We start from the raw sequence: 21,222 nt of genomic DNA on the forward strand, positions 1-21,222 counted from the left end.
AACTTGAACTACCTCAGCAGGTTGCTTATTTAACAAATTTAACCCCTTTCTGCCATATGACGTACTATCCCGTCCATGTGCCCTGGGACTTAATTCCCAGGGACGGGATAGTACGTCATAGCGATCAGCGGCGCCCACGTGGTGAGCGCCGCTGATCGCGGCCGGGTGTCAACTGCTTGCTGTCTCTGCCTCTGTCTCTTGCCTCTGCTTGCTGTCTTCTGCAACATATTCAAATGGTACAACTTCCCACCTCTGATTGCTGTCTCATCTGCTGCAATAGACTCTAATGGTAAAAATTCCCACCTCTGCTTGCTGTCTGCTGTGTCATCTGCTGCTTTACCATCTAGAAACATATTTTATTGTGTCTGCTAATTCATTGTTATAAATCATTTGGTGCATTGTACTTAAAACTCACTGTTGCATTTCCATGACTGGGATCAGTGTAGATCTTATCTGGTGGAGGTGTTAAAATAGATGTTGCCAGGCTGAATGTCTTTGATCATCCCAAAAAAAAAAACAAAAAAAAAACCCTGGTGTGCTGACCCCAGCTGCCAAATTATCCTCAACCAGTTCCCACAATCCATCTCTTCTGACCCTGCAGTCTGGACTATAAATTTAGAACCATCCTTAGGGGTGCACGCATGTGGGGGTGCACGCATCACAGAAGCAAAGCGTCACGAAGATAAGCGTCGGGATACAGCAGTTATTACATGGCAGTTAGTCAGGGCAGGAATCAGGTAACCCACACTCTGCTCTCCCTTTTATCCATGTGCTTTATTCCTATCCTCCTATGTTCTCTTGCAGTCCACTTTCACCGACCAATCCCCCCTCCATCACAACTCATATACATCAGCTCCTCTCTCTTTCCTTCTCCCATGTACAGCTCCCATGCACTTCTCACCTTCTTAAAAAACCTCAGCCCATCTTGCCCAAACACACTGCACAAAAAATCTTCATACAATTCCAAAAACTACTTGCTCTTTATCTTCCTGCTCCTACTGATTTCAGGGGACATCTCCCCCAACCCCGGTCCACCATCCCCCAACCTCAACCCCTACCCTACCTCACATCGAAACCTTAATAATCTTACTAATATTATTTGCACTCCTTCATCTCCTTCTTTCAATTGTGCCCTTTGGAATCCACGGTCTGTATGCAACAAGCTTCCTTTCCTACACAATTACTTTCTGAAAAACTCTCTGAATCTGTTGGCCCTCACGGAAACCTGGATTCAGGATTCTGACACTGTCTCTCCTGCTGCCATTTCCCATGGTGGCTTACAATTCTCCCATTCCCCGAGACCGACAAACAGACCTGGTGGTGGAGTCGGCATACTCCTGCCCCCACAATGCACTTTCCAGGTCATCCCCCCCAGTTCCATCACTCTCATTCCCTTCTTTTGAAGTCCACACCATCAGGCTCTTTTGTCCCCTCTCCCTGAGAGTAGCGGTCATATACCGGCCCCCAGGCTCACCCACCCACTTCCTGTACCATTTCTCTGCCTGGCTGCCGCACTTCATGTCCTCAGAACTACCAACCCTTATCCTGGGAGACTTCAACATCCCCATTAACAGCCCCACTTCCACGTCTGCATCCCAGCTTCTATCACTAACCACTTCTCTAGGCCTCTCTCAGCTCTCAACCTCTGAAACACACAAAGACGGTAACACCCTGGACCTGGTTTTCGCCCAGCTCTGCTCAATCTCCTACCTAGATAACTCACCGCTTCCCCTCTCTGACCACAACATTCTCTCCTTTACACTCACAAATCCTCGCTCACCCCAGCACCCTCCTACCTACCATTCAGTCAGAAATCTACAAGCCATTAACCCTCATACACTTTCAGACTCCCTACCCTCATCATTGTCCCCAATCTCTTCTTTGTCCTGTCCTGATCTGGCTGTACATCACTTCAATGACACTCTTAGAAGCACCCTTGACCAAGTAGCTCCCCTCACCCTCAGAACCTCCAAACACAAAGTGAAACAGCCCTGGCTCACTTCGCAAACCCGACTTCTCCAGCGATGCTCTAGGTGTGCTGAACGCTTATGGAGGAAAACACGCACACCAGAAGACTTCATACACTTCAAATTTATGTTAAGGACATATAACTCTGCCCTTCACCTCGCCAAACAGACCTACTTCACCACCCTGATCTCCTCACTATCCAACAACCCCAAGAAACTTTTTGACACCTTTCACTCCCTCCTCAGGCCAAAAGCACAAGCCCCTATCACAGACATTTGCGCTGATGACCTTGCCTCCCACTTTATAGAGAAAATAGACAATATCCGTCAGGAAATCCGCTCCCAATCACCAAATTCAGTGACTCCCATCCCTCCCTGCATTTCCCCTGGTTCACTCTCCACATTCGATCCCATCACAGAAGAAGTCGTCTCCAGGCTCGTCTCCTCTTCTCGTCCGACTACATGCACAACCGACCCCATTCCCTCACATCTCCTCCAGTCTCTCTCTCCAGTCGTCACAACTCACCTAACTACAATCTTTAATCTCTCCCTCTCCTCTGGCATCTTCCCCTCCTCCTTCAAACTCTCTATCATTACTAAAGAAACACACCCTCGACCCATCCTGCACAAACAACTACAGACCAGTCTCCAATCTCCCCTTCATCTCTAAACTCTTGGAGCGCCTGATATACTCCTTACCCGTTACCTCTCCACTCACTCCCTCCTAGACCCTTCACAGTCCGGTTTCCGCCCCCTACATTCGACAGAAACTGCACTCATCAAAGTGACCAATGACCTTCTGACAGCAAGACGTAATGGTGACCACTCTCTGCTCATTCTTCTCGACCTTTCTGCAGCTTTCGACACTGTTGACCATCCTCTCCTACTCTCTAGGCTCCAGTCACTAGGCATTAAGGACACTGCTCTTTCCTGGTTCTCCTCCTATCTTTCCGACCGCTCCTTCAGTGTTCTGTTTTCTGGCTCCACTTCATCTCCTCTTCCTCTCGCTGTTGGGGTACCTCAGGGCTCAGTCCTTGGCCCCCTTCTCTTCTCTCTCTACACGGCCCCAATTGGACAGACCATCAGCAGATTTGGCTTTCAGTACCATCTTTATGCTGATGACACACAACTGTACACATCATCCCCTGACCTTACCTCCGCTGTACTACAGAACGCCACTGACTGTCTGCAGTCTCCAACATCATGTCTGCTCTCTATCTGAAACTCAACCTCTCCAAAACTGAACTTCTTCTGCTCCCACCATCTACCAACCTCCCTAAATCTGACATTTCCCTCTCTGTGGGTGGCACCATAATAACACCCCGACAGCAGGCGCGCTGTCTGGGTGTTATGTTTGACTCCGATCTCTCCTTCACCTCCCATATACAATCTCTTGCCCGCTCGTGCCGCTTACACCTAAAGAACATCTCTAGAATCCGCCCTTTTCTCACCATGGAAACAACAAAAACTCTCACTGTCGCCCTGATCCACTCCCGCCTGGACTACTGTAATGCTCTATTAATTGGCCTCCCTCTCACTCGACTCTCCCCTCTCCAGTCTATCCTTAATGCAGCAGCCAGGGTTGTCCATCTGGCTAATCGTTACTCAGACGCGTCCGCTCTTCGCCAGTCGTTACACTGGCTGCCAATTCATTACAGGGTACAATTCAAAGTACTTGTTCTCACCCACAAAGCTCTCCACAGTGCGGCACCCCTTTACATCTCCTCCCTCATTTCTGTCTATCGGCCTAACCGACCTCTGCGCTCTGCAAATGACTTTCGACTAACCTCTGCCCTAATCCGTACCTCCCACTCCCGACTCCAAGACTTCTCCCGTGCTGCGCCAATTCTCTGGAATGCTCTACCCCAAGATATTAGGACCATCCACAATTTGCATAGTTTTAGGCGCTCGCTCAAAACACATTTGTTCAGAGCGGCCTATCACATTCAGTAATCAAAGTCATGTTATGTTTGTGTGTGTGTGTGTGTGTAGCCCATTCACTATCTCCATCTAACCCCCACCCCCTGAAGATGACTGGACCATCAATGTAAATACATCATTGTAAATACAAACCTGTGCTTTGTATCTCCCCCACCTCATTGTAGATTGTAAGCTCCCACGAGCAGGATCGTCTTACTTCGCTTTAATTATTGTATTGTTAACGTTGTTACTTATGACTGTTGTGTTTGAAACTGTTCAACTGTAAAGCGCTGCGGAATATGTTGGCGCTATATAAATAAAGATGATTATTATTATTATTATTATCACAGCTGACATCCGGCACAATGTGTTCAGGGGCGGTCACGGACCGCCCCCGACACGTTAACCCCTTGTACACCGCCATCAAACACGCTCGCGGTGTACCGGGGGTTAAAGAGAAGCATCGGCAGGGAGGGGGCTCCCTCCGTGCTGCCCTGAGCCCCCCACAGCAGCGCAATGTGCAGCGCTGCTGCGGGGGGCTCTTTCTCTACAGGCCTCCGGATCCAAGATGGCGACGGGGACCTTCGGGGGCCTGTAGGGAGCTGGCTTCCTCAGTGCCTGCAAAGCGCAGGCATGAGGAAGTCTGCGTCTATGCCTGTGACAGATCGCTGATCTGTCACAGTGATCTGTGATGTGACAGATCAGCGATCTGTCACAGGACAGTGATGTCCCAACTGGGACAATGTAATAAAGTAAAAAAAAAAAAGTGTAAAAATTTTTAAAAAATCGCCAAGTAAAAAAAAATAAATTCCCCAATAAATTCATTTTTTGAAAATAAAAAAACCCAAAACAATAAAAGTACACATATTTGGTATCGCCGCGTCCGTAACAACCCGCCCTATAAAACTGTCCCATTAGTTAACCCCTTTAGCGAACCCCTTAAAAAATAAAAATAAAAAACGAAACAAAAAATAATGATTTATCATACCACCGAACAAAAAGTGCAATAACGCGCGATCAAAAAGACGCATATAAATATCCATGGTACCGCTGAAAACTTCAGCTTGTCCCGCAAAAAAACGAGCCGCCATACAGCGTCATCCACAAAAAATAAAAAAGTTATAGCTCGCAGAATAAAGCGATGCAAAAATAATTTTTTATATAAAATAGTTTTCATTGCATAAAACCTCCAAAACATTAAAAAAAGACCTACATGAGGTATCGTTGTAACCGTACTGACCCGAAGACTAAAATCGCTTTATCAGTTTTACCGCACGCGGAATGGTGTAAACGCACCCCCCCCAAAAGAAATTCGTGAAACGCTGGTTTTTGTTCATTCTACGTCCCAAAAATCGGTATAAAAAGCGATCAAAAAATGTCACGTGCCCGAAAATGGTACCAATAAAAACGTCAACTCGTCCCGCAAAGAATAAGACCTGACATGACTCGGTGGGTCAAGATACGGAAAAATTATAGCTCTCAATATGTGGTGATGCAAAAACTATTTTTACAATAAAAAGCGTCTTTTAGCGTGTGACAGCTGCCAAACATAAAAACCGCCATAAATAGTAAATCAAACCCCCCCCCCCCGTTATCACCCCCTTAGTTAGGGAAAAATAATAAAATAAAAAAAATTTATTTCCATTTTCCCATTAGGGTTAGGGCTAGGGTTAGGGGTGTGTTGGGGTTAGGGTTGGAGTTAGAATTGGGGGGTTTCCACTGTTTGGGCACATCAGGGGCTCTCCAAATGCAACATGGCATCTGATCTCAATTCCAGCCAATTTTGCGTTGAAAAAGTCAAATGGTGCTCCTTCCAAGCTCTGCCATGCACCCAAACAGTGTTTTATCCCCACATATAGGGTATCAGCATACTCGGGACAAATTGCAAAACAACTTTTGGGGTCCAATTTCTCCTGTTACCCTTAGGAAAATAAAAAATTGGGGCAAAAATATAATTTTTGTGGAAAAAAATGATTTTTTTATTTTCACGCCCAGGCGTTATAAACTTCTGTGAAGCACTTGGGGGTTCAAAGTGCTTACCACACATCTAGGTAAGTTCCGTGGGGGGTCTAGTTTCCAAAATGGGGTCACTTGTGAGGAGTTTCAATAGTTTAGGTACATCAGGGGCTCTCCAAACGCACATGACACCCGCAGACCAATCCATCAAAGTCTGCATTCCAAAACGTCACTACTTCCCTTCCGAGCCCCGACGTGTGCCCATACAGTAGTTTTCTCCCACATATGAGGTATCAGGGTACTCAGGACAAATTGGACAACAACTTTTGGAGTCCAATTTCTCCTGTTACCCTTGGGAAAATAAAAAATTTGGAGACTAATTGATCATGTTTGTTGGAAAAATACGATATTTTTATTTTCACGCCCGGTCGTTATAAATTTCTGTGAAGCACTGGGGGGTTCAAAGTACTCACCACACATCTAGATAAGTTCCTTAGGGGGTCTAGTTTCCAAAATGGGGTCACTTGTGGGGGGTTTCCACTGTTTAGGTACATCAGGGGCTCTCCAAAAGCAACATGACACCCGCAGACCATTCCATCAAAGTCTGCATTCCAAAACGTCACTACTTCCCTTCCGAGCCCCGACGTGTGCCCATACAGTAGTTTTCTCCCACATATGAGGTATCGGCGTACTCAGGACAAATTGGACAACAACTTTTGGGGTCCAATTTCTCCTTGTACCCTTGGGAAAATAAAAAAATGGTGACTAAAAGATGATGTTTGTGGAAAAAATACGATTTTTTTATTTTCACTCCCGGGCGTTATAAACTTCTGTGAAGCACTGGGGGGTTCAAAGTGCTCACCACACATCTAGATAAGTTCCTTGGGGGGTTTAGTTTCCAAAATGGTGTCATTTGTGGGGGGTTTCTACTGTTTTTGTACATCAGGGGCTTTCCAAACGCGACATGGTGTCCGATCTCAATTCCAGCCAAAAACGTCAAATGGCGCTGCTTCCCTTCCGAGCTCTGCCATGCGCCCAAATAGTCATTTACACCCACATATGGGGTATTGGCGTACTCAGGACAAATTGCACAATAACTTTTAGGGTCGTGTTACCCTTGGAAAAATAAAAATTGGGGGTGAAAAGATCATTTTTGTGTAAAAAATTATTTTTTTAATTGTACCGCTGTACGTTATAAACTTCTGTGAAGCCCTTGTGGGTTCAAAATTCTCACCACATATCTAGATAAGTTCCTTGGGGGGTCTAGTTTCCAAAATGGGGTCACTTGTGGGGGGTTTCCACTGTTCAGGTACATCAGGGGCTCTCCAAACGCGACATGGCGTCCGATCTGAATTCCAGCCAATTTTGCATTGAAAAAGTCAAACGGCGCTCCTTCCCTTCTGAGGTCTGCCATGCGCCGAAACAGTGGTTCCCCCCCCACATATCAGGTATCAGCGTACTCAGGACAAATTGCACAATAACTTTTGCAGTCCAATTTCTCCTGTTACCCTTGGTAAAATAAAAAAAATTTAACCTGAAGTATTTTTTTTGTGAAAAAAAAAGTTAAATGTTCATTTTTTTTTTTTTTAAATATTCAAAAAATTCCTGTGACGCACCGTTAATAAACTTCTTGAATGTGGTTTTGAGCACCTTAAGGGGTGCAGTTTTTAGAATGGTGTCACTTTTGGGTATTTTGCTTCAAATGTGATGTGGTCCGTAAAAATAAAATGGTGTTGTAAAAATGAGAAATCGCTGGTCAATTTTTAAGCCTTATAACTTCCTAACAAAAAAAAATGTTGGTTCCAAAATTGTGCTGATGTAAAGTAAACATGTGGGAAATGTTATTTATTAAGTTTTTTGTGTGCCGTATCTCTGTGATTTAAGGGCATAAGAATTCAAATTTGGAAATTTTGGAAATTTTCGCCAAACGTCCGTATTTTTCACAAAAACGCAAGTTATATGAATGAAATTTTACCACTAACTTGAAGTACAATATGTCACGAGAAAACAATGTCAGAATCACTGGGATCCATGAAAGCGTTTCAGAGTTATTACCTCATAAAGGGACAGTGGTCAGAATTGTAATAATTGGCCCAGTCATGAATGTGCAAACCACCCGTGGGGCTTAACGGGTTAATTTGTTCTTTGCTAATGTAACGTCTGTCCATCTCATTTAGATTGTGAAATATTAACACTTTTTTTCATGTATCAGTGGAAGGAGCTGTAATCTTGGGAGAACTGTTATCAGCAGTGAAGAGATCTTTGGCACGGATACTTGTTATCATCGTGAGCCTGGGCTACGGCATTGTCAAGTGAGTGGGTATACTTAGGGCATGTTCATATTTGTCATCAAGATATATACGTACTGAACATTTGGTGTCTTGTTCATTTGCAAAATTCTAGGGGTATATTTTTTCTATGTTGACAAACAATAGTCAAGAGTAGTGATGAGCGAGTATACTCGTTGTTCGGGTGTCCTCCGAGTATTTTGGCGTGCTCGGAGATTTAGTTTTTGTCTCAGCTGCATGATTTGCGGCTGCAGGACAGGCTGAATACATGTGAGGAGTGCCTGTGTGTTAGGGAATCTCCACATGTATTCAGTCTGTCCAGCAGCTGCAAATCGTGCAGCTGAGATGACGAAAACTAAATCTCCGAGTACGCCAAAAATACTTGGAGGACACCCGAGCATGTTCGGGAAATTCCGAGCAACATATATACTCGCTCATCACTAGTCATGAGGCAACATGTAGAGGTGAATGAGAACACACCCCACCCCTGACACACACAGGCTTTCTCTTGAGACATGTAATGATACACAGCCTTGCTTTCCTCGCTGTTCTAAGTGTCAGTATCTACTTAGCTTGCAAACAGGGTGAGAAGTAGCTGTATCTCATTACAAACACATCTGCTTCTGAAGCTGTCATCCAATGGCACTGTCAGTGTGGGGGCAAGATGAGTGGAGCAGAGCTGACAGTGCCGTGGGATGAGCACTGCAGAAGCAGATGCCTTTGTGATGACACACAGATCTACTCTATTCTTTTGCCCCTCAGGTAAGCACAGTAGATCCTGGAACTGAGATCAGTGAGGAACGAGAGGCCATGTGTCATCAAATGTCTCGCACAGAAAAATCTGGGTCTGGGGATGCATTCTTTTTTTCTTTGCATGATGTCTCCTGCTTATTGTTGGTCAACGCCGTGAAGCAGAAAAAGTCAACTTTCTCAGAGGTGAATCTTTGTCAACGGCCCCATTGGTCATACCAAAAATTAGAATCTAATGTGTCTGCAATGGAGATGAGGAAAAATTAAAAATAAAGATGTTTTATTCAGCTCTGTCGCCACTACGTGATGATGTGGCAAGTGGTGAAAGGTCCTCTTTAACTGTTCTTTGAAATGTTTACACTTGGAAATTAGAATGGGACAAATATGAAGCAAATGTATCAGAATGACGCATATTACTCATAACATCTGTCATAGGGCATATCCCAATGGCTATTTAGCAAAGTTTTGTTTACTCCCCAACCTACACACAGGCACTTTTTTATGATGAGCCAAAAATATCACATTGTTTAAATTTTTGTCCCACGAATACATTATTGTAATAGGGATTCCACTTAACGGGGTTGTTCACTTTCTGGAAAGTGGGCCCTAAACTGTCAAATACCCACTGTAGCTCACTCAGCAGGTACTCGCCCACCCTGGGTCCAGCGCCATCTCCCTGCTGTTGTTCCGGGTCCACTCTATTGACTACAGCTCAGCACACGAGCTGTGATCTCAGTGACTGGCTAGCGCAGTGATGTACGCTACTGATGTGACATTACCCCTGCTGAGTTTATTTTGGGTATTTTACACAGTATGGGGCCCACCTTCCTCAAATTGGGCAACTTTTTTTAATGGGAGTTTTGTGGGTGGGTGTTTGTCACACAGGTGCTGGTCAAAGAGGTGGAATCATCACCTATTACTACATCTCTTAAATATACCAGCTGATTAATAGACAATACACGTTTACATCCTGTACCACACAATCACCAATACTCTTTTTGTCACAGTAGTAAATGTGGTCTCTGCAGCCACGTGCGGTGGACAGTAGTGATGCCGATAAGTTCAGCACTGCGGAGCACCTCACTGGTGCTTAACAGAGGCCATCAGGGACCTCAGGGCAGGGCATTTAATTAATCCATATTGTCTATTCTTGGTGGGCTGTTGGGCAACAAAATAAAGAGGTACTTCGATTATTTGGGGAAACTGGCTGGACACTTTTGTTAGTTCAGCTTTCTTCATATACTGACCTGCACTTGTGTCTATAAGACGGTAAGACGGCTGCTGGTGAAAGGGCATGTGACCAGACCTTTTCCAATTGTAAATCCCTAACTTGGGAAATCTGCTTAACCCCTTCCTGGCATGACATACATTTTCTCTGCCTTTTGATGCGAGCTTAGACACCGAGCCCACATTTTTCCCGACACATGACAGCTGATTTAATCAGCCATTATATGCCTTTAACAGCCTCTAGTGTAGCTCTGTTCTTCCTGCGGCTCTTAATCTGTTAAATCCCACTTTCAATCTCTTGACAGCAGGATTTAATACCTGCCTTCAGGGCGCAACATCATTCCACGCTCCCATCGGCATGCCTGTGACATGATTTTGGGGGGGGGGGGGGGGGGGTGCCGATGGGTTGTTAAGATTGTCAGAGGTCTACTGAAGACCACCGTGCCTGTCACTACGATCGATACTTCTGTGAACGTCGTCCCTTGGCTGACATTCGTAGGAGATAACAGTGCATAGCATAAATCGCAATGTATAGCACAAATAATCGGTTGATCTATTGAACTCAGAAAAGAGGAAGAAAAAAAGAAAAAGTTCAATTCACCTCCCTTTTGCTCTACTGAAAATTAAGTATTAACAAAATACACATTTGACATCATTGAACTGAGAAATGTCCAATCTGTCAAAATGGGTTAAATGTTAAGGCCCCGACACACAGCGCTGTGTGACGGGGATCAGCGACCGGCCCCCCTGCCGGTTATCGCTGATCGTGCAGCATCGGCCTGGGACGTTTTTCGATCGCTGGTCTCCCGCTGGCCAGCGCGCATCGCTGCGTGTGGCAGCGAGAGATCAGCGACGCTGGTTTCTAATGTAAACATCGGATCTCCAGGAGCCGCGGCTCCTGGATACCCGCTGTTTACCTTGGAAACCGGCGTACACGCTGGTTTCCAAGGTAAACAGCGGGTATCCAGGAGTCGCGCGGCTCTTAGATACCCGATGTTTACATTAGAAACCAAGCGTCCAGCGTCGCTGGTCCTGATCGCTGGGGCTGTCTAACGATGTCCCAGCGATCCCATCATGTCGGATTGTTGGTGGGATTGCTGGGACATCGTTATGTGTAACGGGGGCTTTAGTCTGTTGGCTTTTCTGCACAAATAAAGGATTAGTCTTAGGTCAGTACAATATGGCAATACCAGACTTTTGTAGTGTAGATTATGCCCCCATATGCTGCCCCCCATAAAATGCTCCATAGGTTTTGCCCCCATATGCTGCCCCATAGATTATGCCCCCATAAGATGCTCCATAGATTATGCCCCCATATGCTGCAAATAAAAATTTAAAAAAATGACATACTCACCTCTCCGTCGCTGGGGGCCCAGTGCCGGTGTCACTGCTGGCTCAGGACCCAGCACCTGAGATATTCACCTGTCCCCGGTCCAATGCTGCTCGCCGCTGTCTGCTGAGTCATCTGTCAGTAACATTCAGGCAGCATAGGGCGCGGCGCTCACTAACCACGTCACCGCACCCTCTGCTGTCTGAATGTCACTGACAGAGGACGTAGCAGACAGCGGCGAGCAGCAATGGACCGGGGACAGGTGAATATAGCTTATACTTACCCCCTCCTGGCGCGGTCTCTGCAGCCCCGTTCTCCTACGGTCTCCCTTCTTGCCTTCAGCGGTCATGTGGTACCGCTCATTAAACTCTTGAATATGCGCATCTCTGCAGGGGGGCTGCAGAGATGCGTCAGGGGGAAATAAGTATGACCTGACACCCCCGCCCCCCCCCCCCCCCTTCCTGTAGATCCCCTGGCATATATGAGTCGAGTATAAGCCGAGAGGGGGACTTTCAGCCCAAAAAAGGGCTGAAAATCTCGGCTTATTCTCGAGTATATACGGTACATTTGACATCTTATTTTTATTACACAGGCAGTAATATCACAGCAAAACAATAATATCAAATTTATATACAGTGGATGTAAAAAGGTCATGCAAAATAAAAATCACACCATGAAGTATAATTTCAGAAATTTTACCACCCATAAACTGTACAAATCCATCGAGAAACAAGCTGAAATAACGGAGGAGGGATTAATATATAATGTTTGTGTGTATTTTTTTAATCATGCGATGCTTTGCTAATACACTGTACTACTGTGTAGTGAAGTGTGTTGACTGACAGGTAGTCCATTAGACCCGGATTCCAGGGATATCTGATTAGCTGAGGTTTATGACAGTCATGAAGGCTATGGTTATGTTGGGGGAGGATCTGAAGTGAGCCTTCACGGTTGACCAAGTGATTTCCAAATTAATCCACAGGGCGTTGCCAGCAACTGAGAATGACCAGAGGGAGACATGTCCCTGTTTGGGAGGATCAAGGCAGATCTCTAATCCCGTTTATTATGTCACCTCTTTTATAGTATTAGCATAGAGCACTTAACCTATAAAAAGACAGAAAAACCGGAAACTACATATATGTCCGTATCTACATGGCATAGAAAGAAGCACAATAGCACATTCATCAGAGTCTTACACAATAATATACCCCCGGGTCTCATATCTCAAATCTTGTTCAGACTGGAACAGTCTGGTTTTATTACAGCCATGAACTTTACCTGTTATGAATGGGAAACCGAGGAGGAAAAAAGACAACAAGCTAAGTCTCAGAAAACCAGAGAAGTTGGTAACTATGCAGATCCCTGATCTTAACCGCACAACTAGCAGCAGTCGTGGAGCGTTCCTACGTTGGTCCTAGACGCCTCGTCACAACTGGAGAACTACATAAGCCTAAAGCAGGAAAAGAGGAAAACTAACTGCCCCAGAGCAGACCCCAAAGGAAAGACAGCCCCCCCCACAAGTATTGACGGTGAAGCAAGATGAAAATACAAACAAAGGCAGGAAAATAGGCTGAGCAAATGATGGGGCCCGGCTAACTAAAAAGGACAGAAAAGGAAAAACACTGTCTGCAATCTGCCAAAAAAAAACCTACAAAAATATTGTCCAACACTTCTGATTGGAAAATTAACCCTGAAGTCACTAGACTTCTAAACCTCTATCAGCAAATATTCTGAGACAGAGCAAAAAAGAGGCCAATCTAATAAGGAACAAAAAGCAGATCGGCAAATACTGATTAATAGGAGTGGAATTTCAGCATAGCCCCAGCAGGGGCAGGCTGATTATACAAAAAACTGAATTGACCAACAAGCGCAAGTGTGAACATTAGCAAAAAACAAACTTAACTTGAGAAGGCTGGAAGAGAGCTGAAGTCCAGTACCTGAGAAGCAGACTGAATCACCACCACCCGGATAGGGCGTCGGCTGTCTTATATCCAGTCTGATACTCCAGAGATCCAATCGTTATCTTCCTCATCAGGTGGCAGATCACTACCACTTAAACCAACCGCACTACCTCCTGTCACCACCAGAGGGAGAACGGAAGGGGAACTCTCAACTGGTGGAGCAGAAAATGAGTTCATGACAGTACCCCCCCCCCTTGAGGAGGGGTCACTGAACCCTCATCCATGCCACCAGGCCGATCAGGATGGGCCTGGTGAAAAGCACGAACCAATTTATTGGCATGAATATCAGAGGCAGAGACCCAAGAATTATCCTCCTTGCCATAACCCTTCCATTTGACTAAATACTGGAGTCTCCGTCTAACCAAACGAGAATACAATATTTTCTCTACCTCATATTCCACATTGCCTTTAACCAATACAGGATCAGGAGGTGCCGCCACAGAAACTACTGGCTCAACAAACCTCTTCAACAGTGACTTGTGAAATGCGTTATGGATTTTGAACGTAACTGTAAGAGCCAATTGAAAAGAAACAGGATTAAGAATCTCCAAAATCTTATAAGGTCCAATAAATCTTGGCTTAAATTTTGGAGATGCAACCTTCATAGGAATATTCTTAGACGACAGCCAAACCATATCACCCACTTTAAACTGGGGACCAATGGTCCTACGCCGGTTGGAAAAACGCTGGGCCTTTTCCTGAGAGAGTGACATCTTATCCACCACTTGGTCCCATATCTGCTGCATTCTCACAACCACAGTGTCCACACCTGGGCAGGACGAAGATTCCACTTGCCCTGAAGAGAATCGAGGATGAAAGCCAAAATTACAGAAAAAGGGTGACATTAGAGTGGCAGAACTAGCTCTATTGTTCAGCGCAAATTCGGCCTGCCCATTGGTCTGGGGATGAAACGTGGAGGAGAAGGATAACTGAATTCCCAGATTGGAACAAAAGGCTTTCCAGAATCTGGAAACAAACTGGTCCCTCTATCGGACACAATGTTCTCAGGAATCCCGTGTAACCAAACCACCTGTTGTAAAAACAAGGGCACCAACTCAGCGGAAGATGGCAACTTTGGGAGTGGTACAAGATGGACCATCTTCGAAAATCTATCACAAATCACCCAGATAAGTCATTCTCTGAGAGACAGGAAGATCAGAAATAAAATCCATTGAGATATGGGTCCATGGCCTCTTGGGCACCGGCAGGGGCATCCGCAACCCACTAGAACGAGAACAGGGTTTAGACCGAGAACAAGTCCCACAGGACTGTACAAAATTCCTACATCACGAGATAAGGCAGGCCACCAAAACGACCGACTCACCAAATCTCTGGTACCAAAAATACCCGGATGACCAGCCAATGCGGAGCAATGGACTTCAGACATCACTCTCTTTGTCCACTGGTGGAGTCTGATACTCCAGAGATCCAATCGTTATCTTCCTCATCAGGTGGCAGATCACTACCACTTAAACCAACCGCACTACCTCCTGTCACAACCAGAGGGAGAACGGAAGGGGAACTCTCAACTGGTGGAGCAGAAAATGAGTTCATGACATTTACCCTAGTTAAGTTAGAGAATTAATCTTATAAACAAGATGGAGTCACAAGCACAAAAATGCAGCCTTTAGTTTTGATCTTAGTTTAGCCTTTCACAATCCCCCCTAGATAAATTTTAACTAGTATTCAGTATCAGAGGTGCTGTCCCAAGCCATAAGCTCGGGGTGTACTGGTCTTCACATGGCTGATGCCGTGTTATCAGTCATGTCTTTTGCGGCGCACCCATCCCCCCTGTATACTACAATTTACGAATAACAATTTTTGATGACAGTGGTGGAGATCTTTTGAAGATAGCCATGCGTTTGACTTCAACATCTTCATCACGTAACCTTTTGAGATTGGTGTAGAGAAGAGCAGGGGTGTTGACGCCTTTGATATCATCATTAGCTGTCCTAGTACAGAATTTCCTAATAGGTGGTTTTTTCCTGAGAAAGGAGTTCTGTGAGACTCTGAAACGCATAGAATAAAGACCACTGTATTAATAATCCGAGTTTTTAGTGATTTGCAGCGCTGATTGTCTGACAACATTTTTCCTGTTCTGAATCTTCTATGTTGGTCCTTCGTGGATCTGTGGTTCTGCAGCAGCGAATCCTCCATTGCCTGTTACAAAACTCCATTTGGTGAGTGTATTACTTACAATTGTTATCTGCACACCGGATAATGCACTATTGCGCTATTTCTCCTTTACAGCAATCTTAGAATTTCCTAATACATACAGAAATACACCAAAGAACAAGTTTTAGTATCACATATACAAGAAGGATACAGGCAGCAATGTGTAATAAGCTTTGTAAGATCCCAGCTATCCAGCCCCCAATTCCCTTAAACCAATTGCCTGGATTGAGAAAGGAGAAGGTGTCTGACCACCAACTGTCTTTATTACTATAGCCCCCGTTACACACTACTATAGTCACCGATTTTGTGACGTTGCAGCGATATTACTAGCGATATCACTGCATGTGATACTTACCTCCGACCGGCTCCCCCGCTGGTTATTGCTGATCGCGCGAGAAGCTGCTGGATCATTCCTCGTCGGTCACTTCCTGCGGCGCTTCCTGCTGTGACGATGAGCGACGCGTGGACGCGGGCGGGAGGACGTCAGGATCGCCGCGTCTGACAGGTAAGTAGCGATCCCCGTCCCCAGTGATGTCGCTAGTGAGATCTGCCTGTGTGGCAGCTCACTAGCGACCACCTAGCGATGCACCAGCGATCCTGACCGCGTCATATCGCTGGTCGGGATCGTTGGTGCATCGTTAGGTGTAACGATACCATATCATTGTCTTTATCATATTGATCTCTGAGTCTTTGAATGTCTTCTAACTTTAACTTCATAGTACTGTTTAGGATCTATATAATGACAGCAAGCGGGTCCAATGACCTGACACATACCACCTTGTGCTGCTAAGTAGTCCAGCACTATAGTATGTTGATTAGTGACTATGATAAGTTGATTTTGGACAGCAACAGTAGTATTAACTATGTCCAATATATCCCAAATTTGATCATCTAGATAGTCTGTGGCCCTAAACAATTTATCCCCCATTTGTGTAATCATAGGGTAAATGAAAATAGAACTGACAACTTTATTGGCCACACTCATCTGTACTATATGTGGTCTCCCTGAAGGGCGGGGAGAATTGTCTGCAGCTTTTTTATATAATGTATGTTTTTGGGTATAGCCTGTGTATCCAACTGTTTGTTTGGAATAACAAAGGTGGCCGGGGTCAAGCGACCCAGAGTACAAGTACCTCTTACCCCTACTGGCAACCATTTATAAGCATTGTCTCCACATACCCAGAACATATAAGGTAAATCCCATAGGGCTGAATGTTGCAGTACTAATCTATAAACTAAGTCTATGAATGCAGATGCATTCTGAAGCATGCACCAAGTTGGAGATTGTCCTAAAGGACTACAATAACCTACATCTGGATTTCCACAAGTGGGGGTTCCTGGCACATATTCAGAGGACTCATTACAAGATATATTGCCAGGAATACTGGCACAGGTTTCATTAGAACCCTGTGGAAACAAATTAGAAAATTTCCATGACATATTATGTAACCACCTTTCTAACAACATTGGCTTGAAGGCATCAGTAGAGTGTGAAGTTACATTGAAACTGACTTGTAAACCATACGTTGGAACTTGCCCTAGATTGGTTAGACTAGTCCTATTCTTAGGTACCCAAGGCCTCCTTTATAGGCCAAATATTGAAGGTGTGTACTGCTTCCTGAAAGGTTACCTTGCCACCAGGGGTATCCCACTCATCCCACAATAGATATACCAACATTAATATTCCATAACTTAGCATTATCTGGGGCATTGTTAGCAAATGTGTCAGAACAGTTAGTCCAGCCAAATAACTCCTCAGGTGGAACAGGGATAGCCAAAAAAGGGGATGCTTGTGGCTGACACTGGTGAATACGTGCAGATCCAACAGTCTGCCAGAGACTGGTAATTGTTCAACAAATCTCTCAGTAATTTTTCATGTTGTTGTATAAACTTGTTATTCAAGGACGTTGGGGAATTTAGGCTGTCCCAAGCGGTTACCAATAATAATATGGAAAATGCGAAAAATCAAAACCGTATGCCCCCTTTATTTGCTATTGGCTTGTTTAACCAGCTTTCAGTGCGATGCGTGGATCCAAGTCGGTCTTCCTTCTAGTTTCACTGATGTAGGGGTGATGAGGAGGACTTGATAGGGACCGTCATACAAGGGTTCTAGTCTGTGCTTTCTGACATGCCTTTTCAAGACTACAAAATCACCAGGCTTCAGGTTATGACAGGTGTCGGTTTCTGCTGAATCTGGAAAAGAAGAAGAAACTAGAGCATGGGTGTCAGCAAGATTTTTACTAAGCTGAATAACATATTGAACAGCACGGTCAGTTTCTTCTGATAACACCTGAGGCTGGAAATTTGCAACTGGGGGCCTGGCACCAAACAATATCTCATACGGGGACAGGCCATGTTTTGTAATAGGGGTACTAAGAATGTGGTATATTACAATGGGTAGGCGCTCTGGCCATGGAGCCGTAGTCTCCTGCATCATTTTGGTCAATTGTCCCTTCAGTGTGCCGTTCAGGCTCTCAACTTTCCCACTGGATTGTGGATGGTATGGAGGGCTACAGTGGATCCAAGCATTGTCAGAACTTCTTGGCACACATGAGAAGAAAAGGCCGGACCTTGATCACTTTCAACAACTTCTGGAACCCCATATCTGCATATGACTTCCATCAACAGTTTCTTCGCTGTGGTTTTTGCAGTCATGTTGGTAACAGGGAATGCTTCCGGCCAAATGAAGAACATGTCAACAACAACCAAACAGTATTCATACCTTCCAGACTTGGGTAACGTAATATGGTCCACCTGGAGCCTTTGGAAAGGATAGTCGGGCTTAGCAAGGTGCTTCGGGGGTACAAGTTGAAGTTGACCGGGATTGCATGTCTGACAGATATTACAGGCAATGTTGAGCACTGTCAAAACTGTGGAAATTCCCGGGGCCCAGTAGAATTTTTGCACCAGTGCAAGGGCCTGATTCTTTCCTCGATGTGTAGGCCCATGTGGCAATAGCAGGGTACATCCGCTTAGGGAGACACACGAGTTGGTCCTTTTTCCAGAGACCATTATCCATACGTGCCCCATCAGTCTTCCATTGCTTCACCTCTTCCTTTGGAAACATTCTCTGCATTGTCATTAAGCGGTCTCGCGGGGTCCGACAGAAAACCTCAGTCTGTCGTAGATCATCAGGTTCTTGTAAAGTCAGCATCTCTTGCAACAGTTTACGCTGAGAGCGTGTGGTCACCATAGTTGGTATGGTTAGTTCAATGGGTAGAAGAGCAGCGGCTTTTGCTTGCATATCTGCAAATGCGTTGCTAATAGTCTGTGGACTGTTCCTAGGACCGTGCGCCTTAACTTTGATAATCTCCACCTGAGTAGGTAATTTGATCGAATCCTTGAGGGTTTTAACAGCTTCAGCATTTTTCACTGGGGTTCCGGCAGTAGTAATAAACCCTCGATTGGCCCATAGAGCCCCAAACTCGTGAGAAATACAAAATGCATACCGTGAGTCCGTGTATATATTAGCTCGCCTGTTCTTGGCCAAAATATATGCAGTAGACAGAGCCTGAAGTTCTGCTTCTTGTGCTGACTATGAGGGCGGGAGCGCAGCTGCGTGCACTACAGTGTCCTCTGTGGTAACAGCATATCCCGTGTGGAATCTACCAAACTCATCCGTGTATAACACCAGATCGGGATTTGAAAGTGGATTCTCACTGACATTTGGCGGAGTAGCTGTTTATTTAAGGGCCAGTTACACATAGCGATATCGCTGTAACTTCACCGATTTTGTGACGCAGCAGCGATATCGCTACGTGATACTTACCTCCGACCGTCTCCCCTGCTGATTATCGCTGAACGCGTGAGAACGTCCTGGACCATTTCTCGTCGGTCGCTTCCTGCTGGGCTTCCTGTGGCGCCGATGAGCGACGCGTGGACGCGGGCGGGAGGACGTCAGGATCGCCGCGTCTGACAGGTAAGTAGCCACCCCCGATCGCTATGTCGCTGGTGAGATCTGCCTGTTTGGCAGCTCACTAGCGACCACTTAGCGATGCACCAGCGATCCATATCGTTGTCAGGATCGCTGGTGCAACACTGCAGCCATAAATGTCGTTGTACAGTCAAATGTCTTAGTATTGCTGCAATGTCATGCGGGGCAAAAATGTGCATTTCATGTCCAAGAATTATGTCTGCAGTCTTGTCAAGCAACGAGTGAGTGGCGTGAACTGCCCTCATGCAACTTGGTTATGCTCGGGCCACAGGGTCGAGGCGGGCCGAATACTAGCCCACTGGTCGTTGCCTATTGCCTTGTGATTGTATAAGTACCCCTGCTGCGTGTCCTTCATTCTCAGACACATACAAATGGAACGGTCGAGTATAGTCCGGGATGCCCAAGGCAGGGGCGGAAGCAATAAGCCGCTTTAACTCAGAGAAGGCACGATAAAGGCTTTCCATACAAACCGGTGATCTTTCCTTATAGTTCATTATATCATCTTTTAAGGCATTGTAAAAGGGTTGCATTATACGGGATGCATCCGGTATCCACTGACGACAATAAGTACATAGTCCAAGAAAACTCTGGAGTTCAGTTTCATCTTTTGGAAAAGGAAGGGAGCTGACAGCTATTTTTCTTTCTTCTGTGAGGTGTCTGACACCCTGAAGGAGACAGTGACCCAAGAATATCACTTGACCAAGGCAGAACTGAAGTTTCGAGGCCGAAACCAAACAGTTCAGATCTGCCAGATACTTGAGGCGACTAACAGTGGCAGCAATGACTTCCTGCTCCGTTCGTGCACACAACAAAAGATCATCCACATACTGAAGCAGCGTGACCTGGGGGTGATCTGACTGCCAGGGCAAAAGACACTCGCCCATGTTTTTGCCAACTGGTTGGGACTGTTTTGGGCCCCTTGTGGCATAACTGTCCATGTTAACTGTCATCCCTGATAAGTGAATGCAAACAGAAATTGGCAATCTGGGTGAAACGGAATGCTAAAGAAGGCATTGGCAAGGTCGATGACTGTAAACCAAGCAGCATCCTGGGGTATTTGGGACAAAAGAGTATATGGATTAGGCACCACTGGAGTTTCCAGAGCAGTAGCTGCATTAACTGCCCGTAGATCTTGTTGTACCAGCCGGTACACAGAGGGATGGCCAGGTGGGGTCTTTTTCTTAACGGGAAACAAGGGCGTATTACATGGAGAAACACAGGGTACTCATTAGCAAGTAACGTTTGTATTTGTTCCTGGAGGCCCCGCTCCTGATCATGTTTCAAAGGATATTGATGGACTTTGGGAAAAGGGGCACCAGGTTTGAGAAACACTTTTACTGGTTCTACAGGCATTTTCCCTATATCATTTGGCCCTTTTGACCAAAGTTTAGATGGTATCTCTGAGAGATATGGGACAAGTCGTTGATCCTCAGGCACCATCGGGGGAGGGTCTGAGCCTATCAGGGCCATCATAACCGTAGGACGGGCATGCAAAATACAGATTTCCTCACTGTCTTCATCTGCATAAGGGTTATGTAACGTAAGAACCATCTGACCATCATCTTGGAATTGTATTTTGGAGCGGAACTGTGATAGTAAATCTGCCCCCAGTAAAATTTACTTGACATGTGGGAGAGATTATGAACTGAGCAGGAACCTCGGGGAAGAGTCCCACAGGGATAGGTTTTGTAAGAGTATGTTTATTGGGTCTGCC

The 21,222-nt window shown here is 45.5% G+C and overlaps 1 protein-coding gene across 2 annotated transcripts in view; it reads left to right on the forward strand.

Annotated features, from left to right (window-relative positions):
- TMEM87A (transmembrane protein 87A) overlaps positions 1 to 21,222 on the forward strand; it is a 132,075-nt gene that overhangs the window by 57,829 nt on the left and 53,024 nt on the right. For both annotated transcript variants that reach the window (XM_073577853.1, XM_073577851.1), the window contains exon 10: positions 8,056 to 8,155. In XM_073577853.1, the coding sequence (XP_073433954.1) occupies positions 8,056 to 8,155 (100 nt within the window). The remainder of the gene's footprint in view (positions 1 to 8,055; positions 8,156 to 21,222) is intronic.

The sequence above is a fragment of the Dendrobates tinctorius genome, unplaced genomic scaffold, assembly GCF_039654945.1.
Source record: "Dendrobates tinctorius isolate UK_male_01 unplaced genomic scaffold, ASM3965494v1 ptg000057l, whole genome shotgun sequence".
In the NCBI taxonomy this organism is placed as follows: Eukaryota; Metazoa; Chordata; class Amphibia; order Anura; family Dendrobatidae; genus Dendrobates; species Dendrobates tinctorius.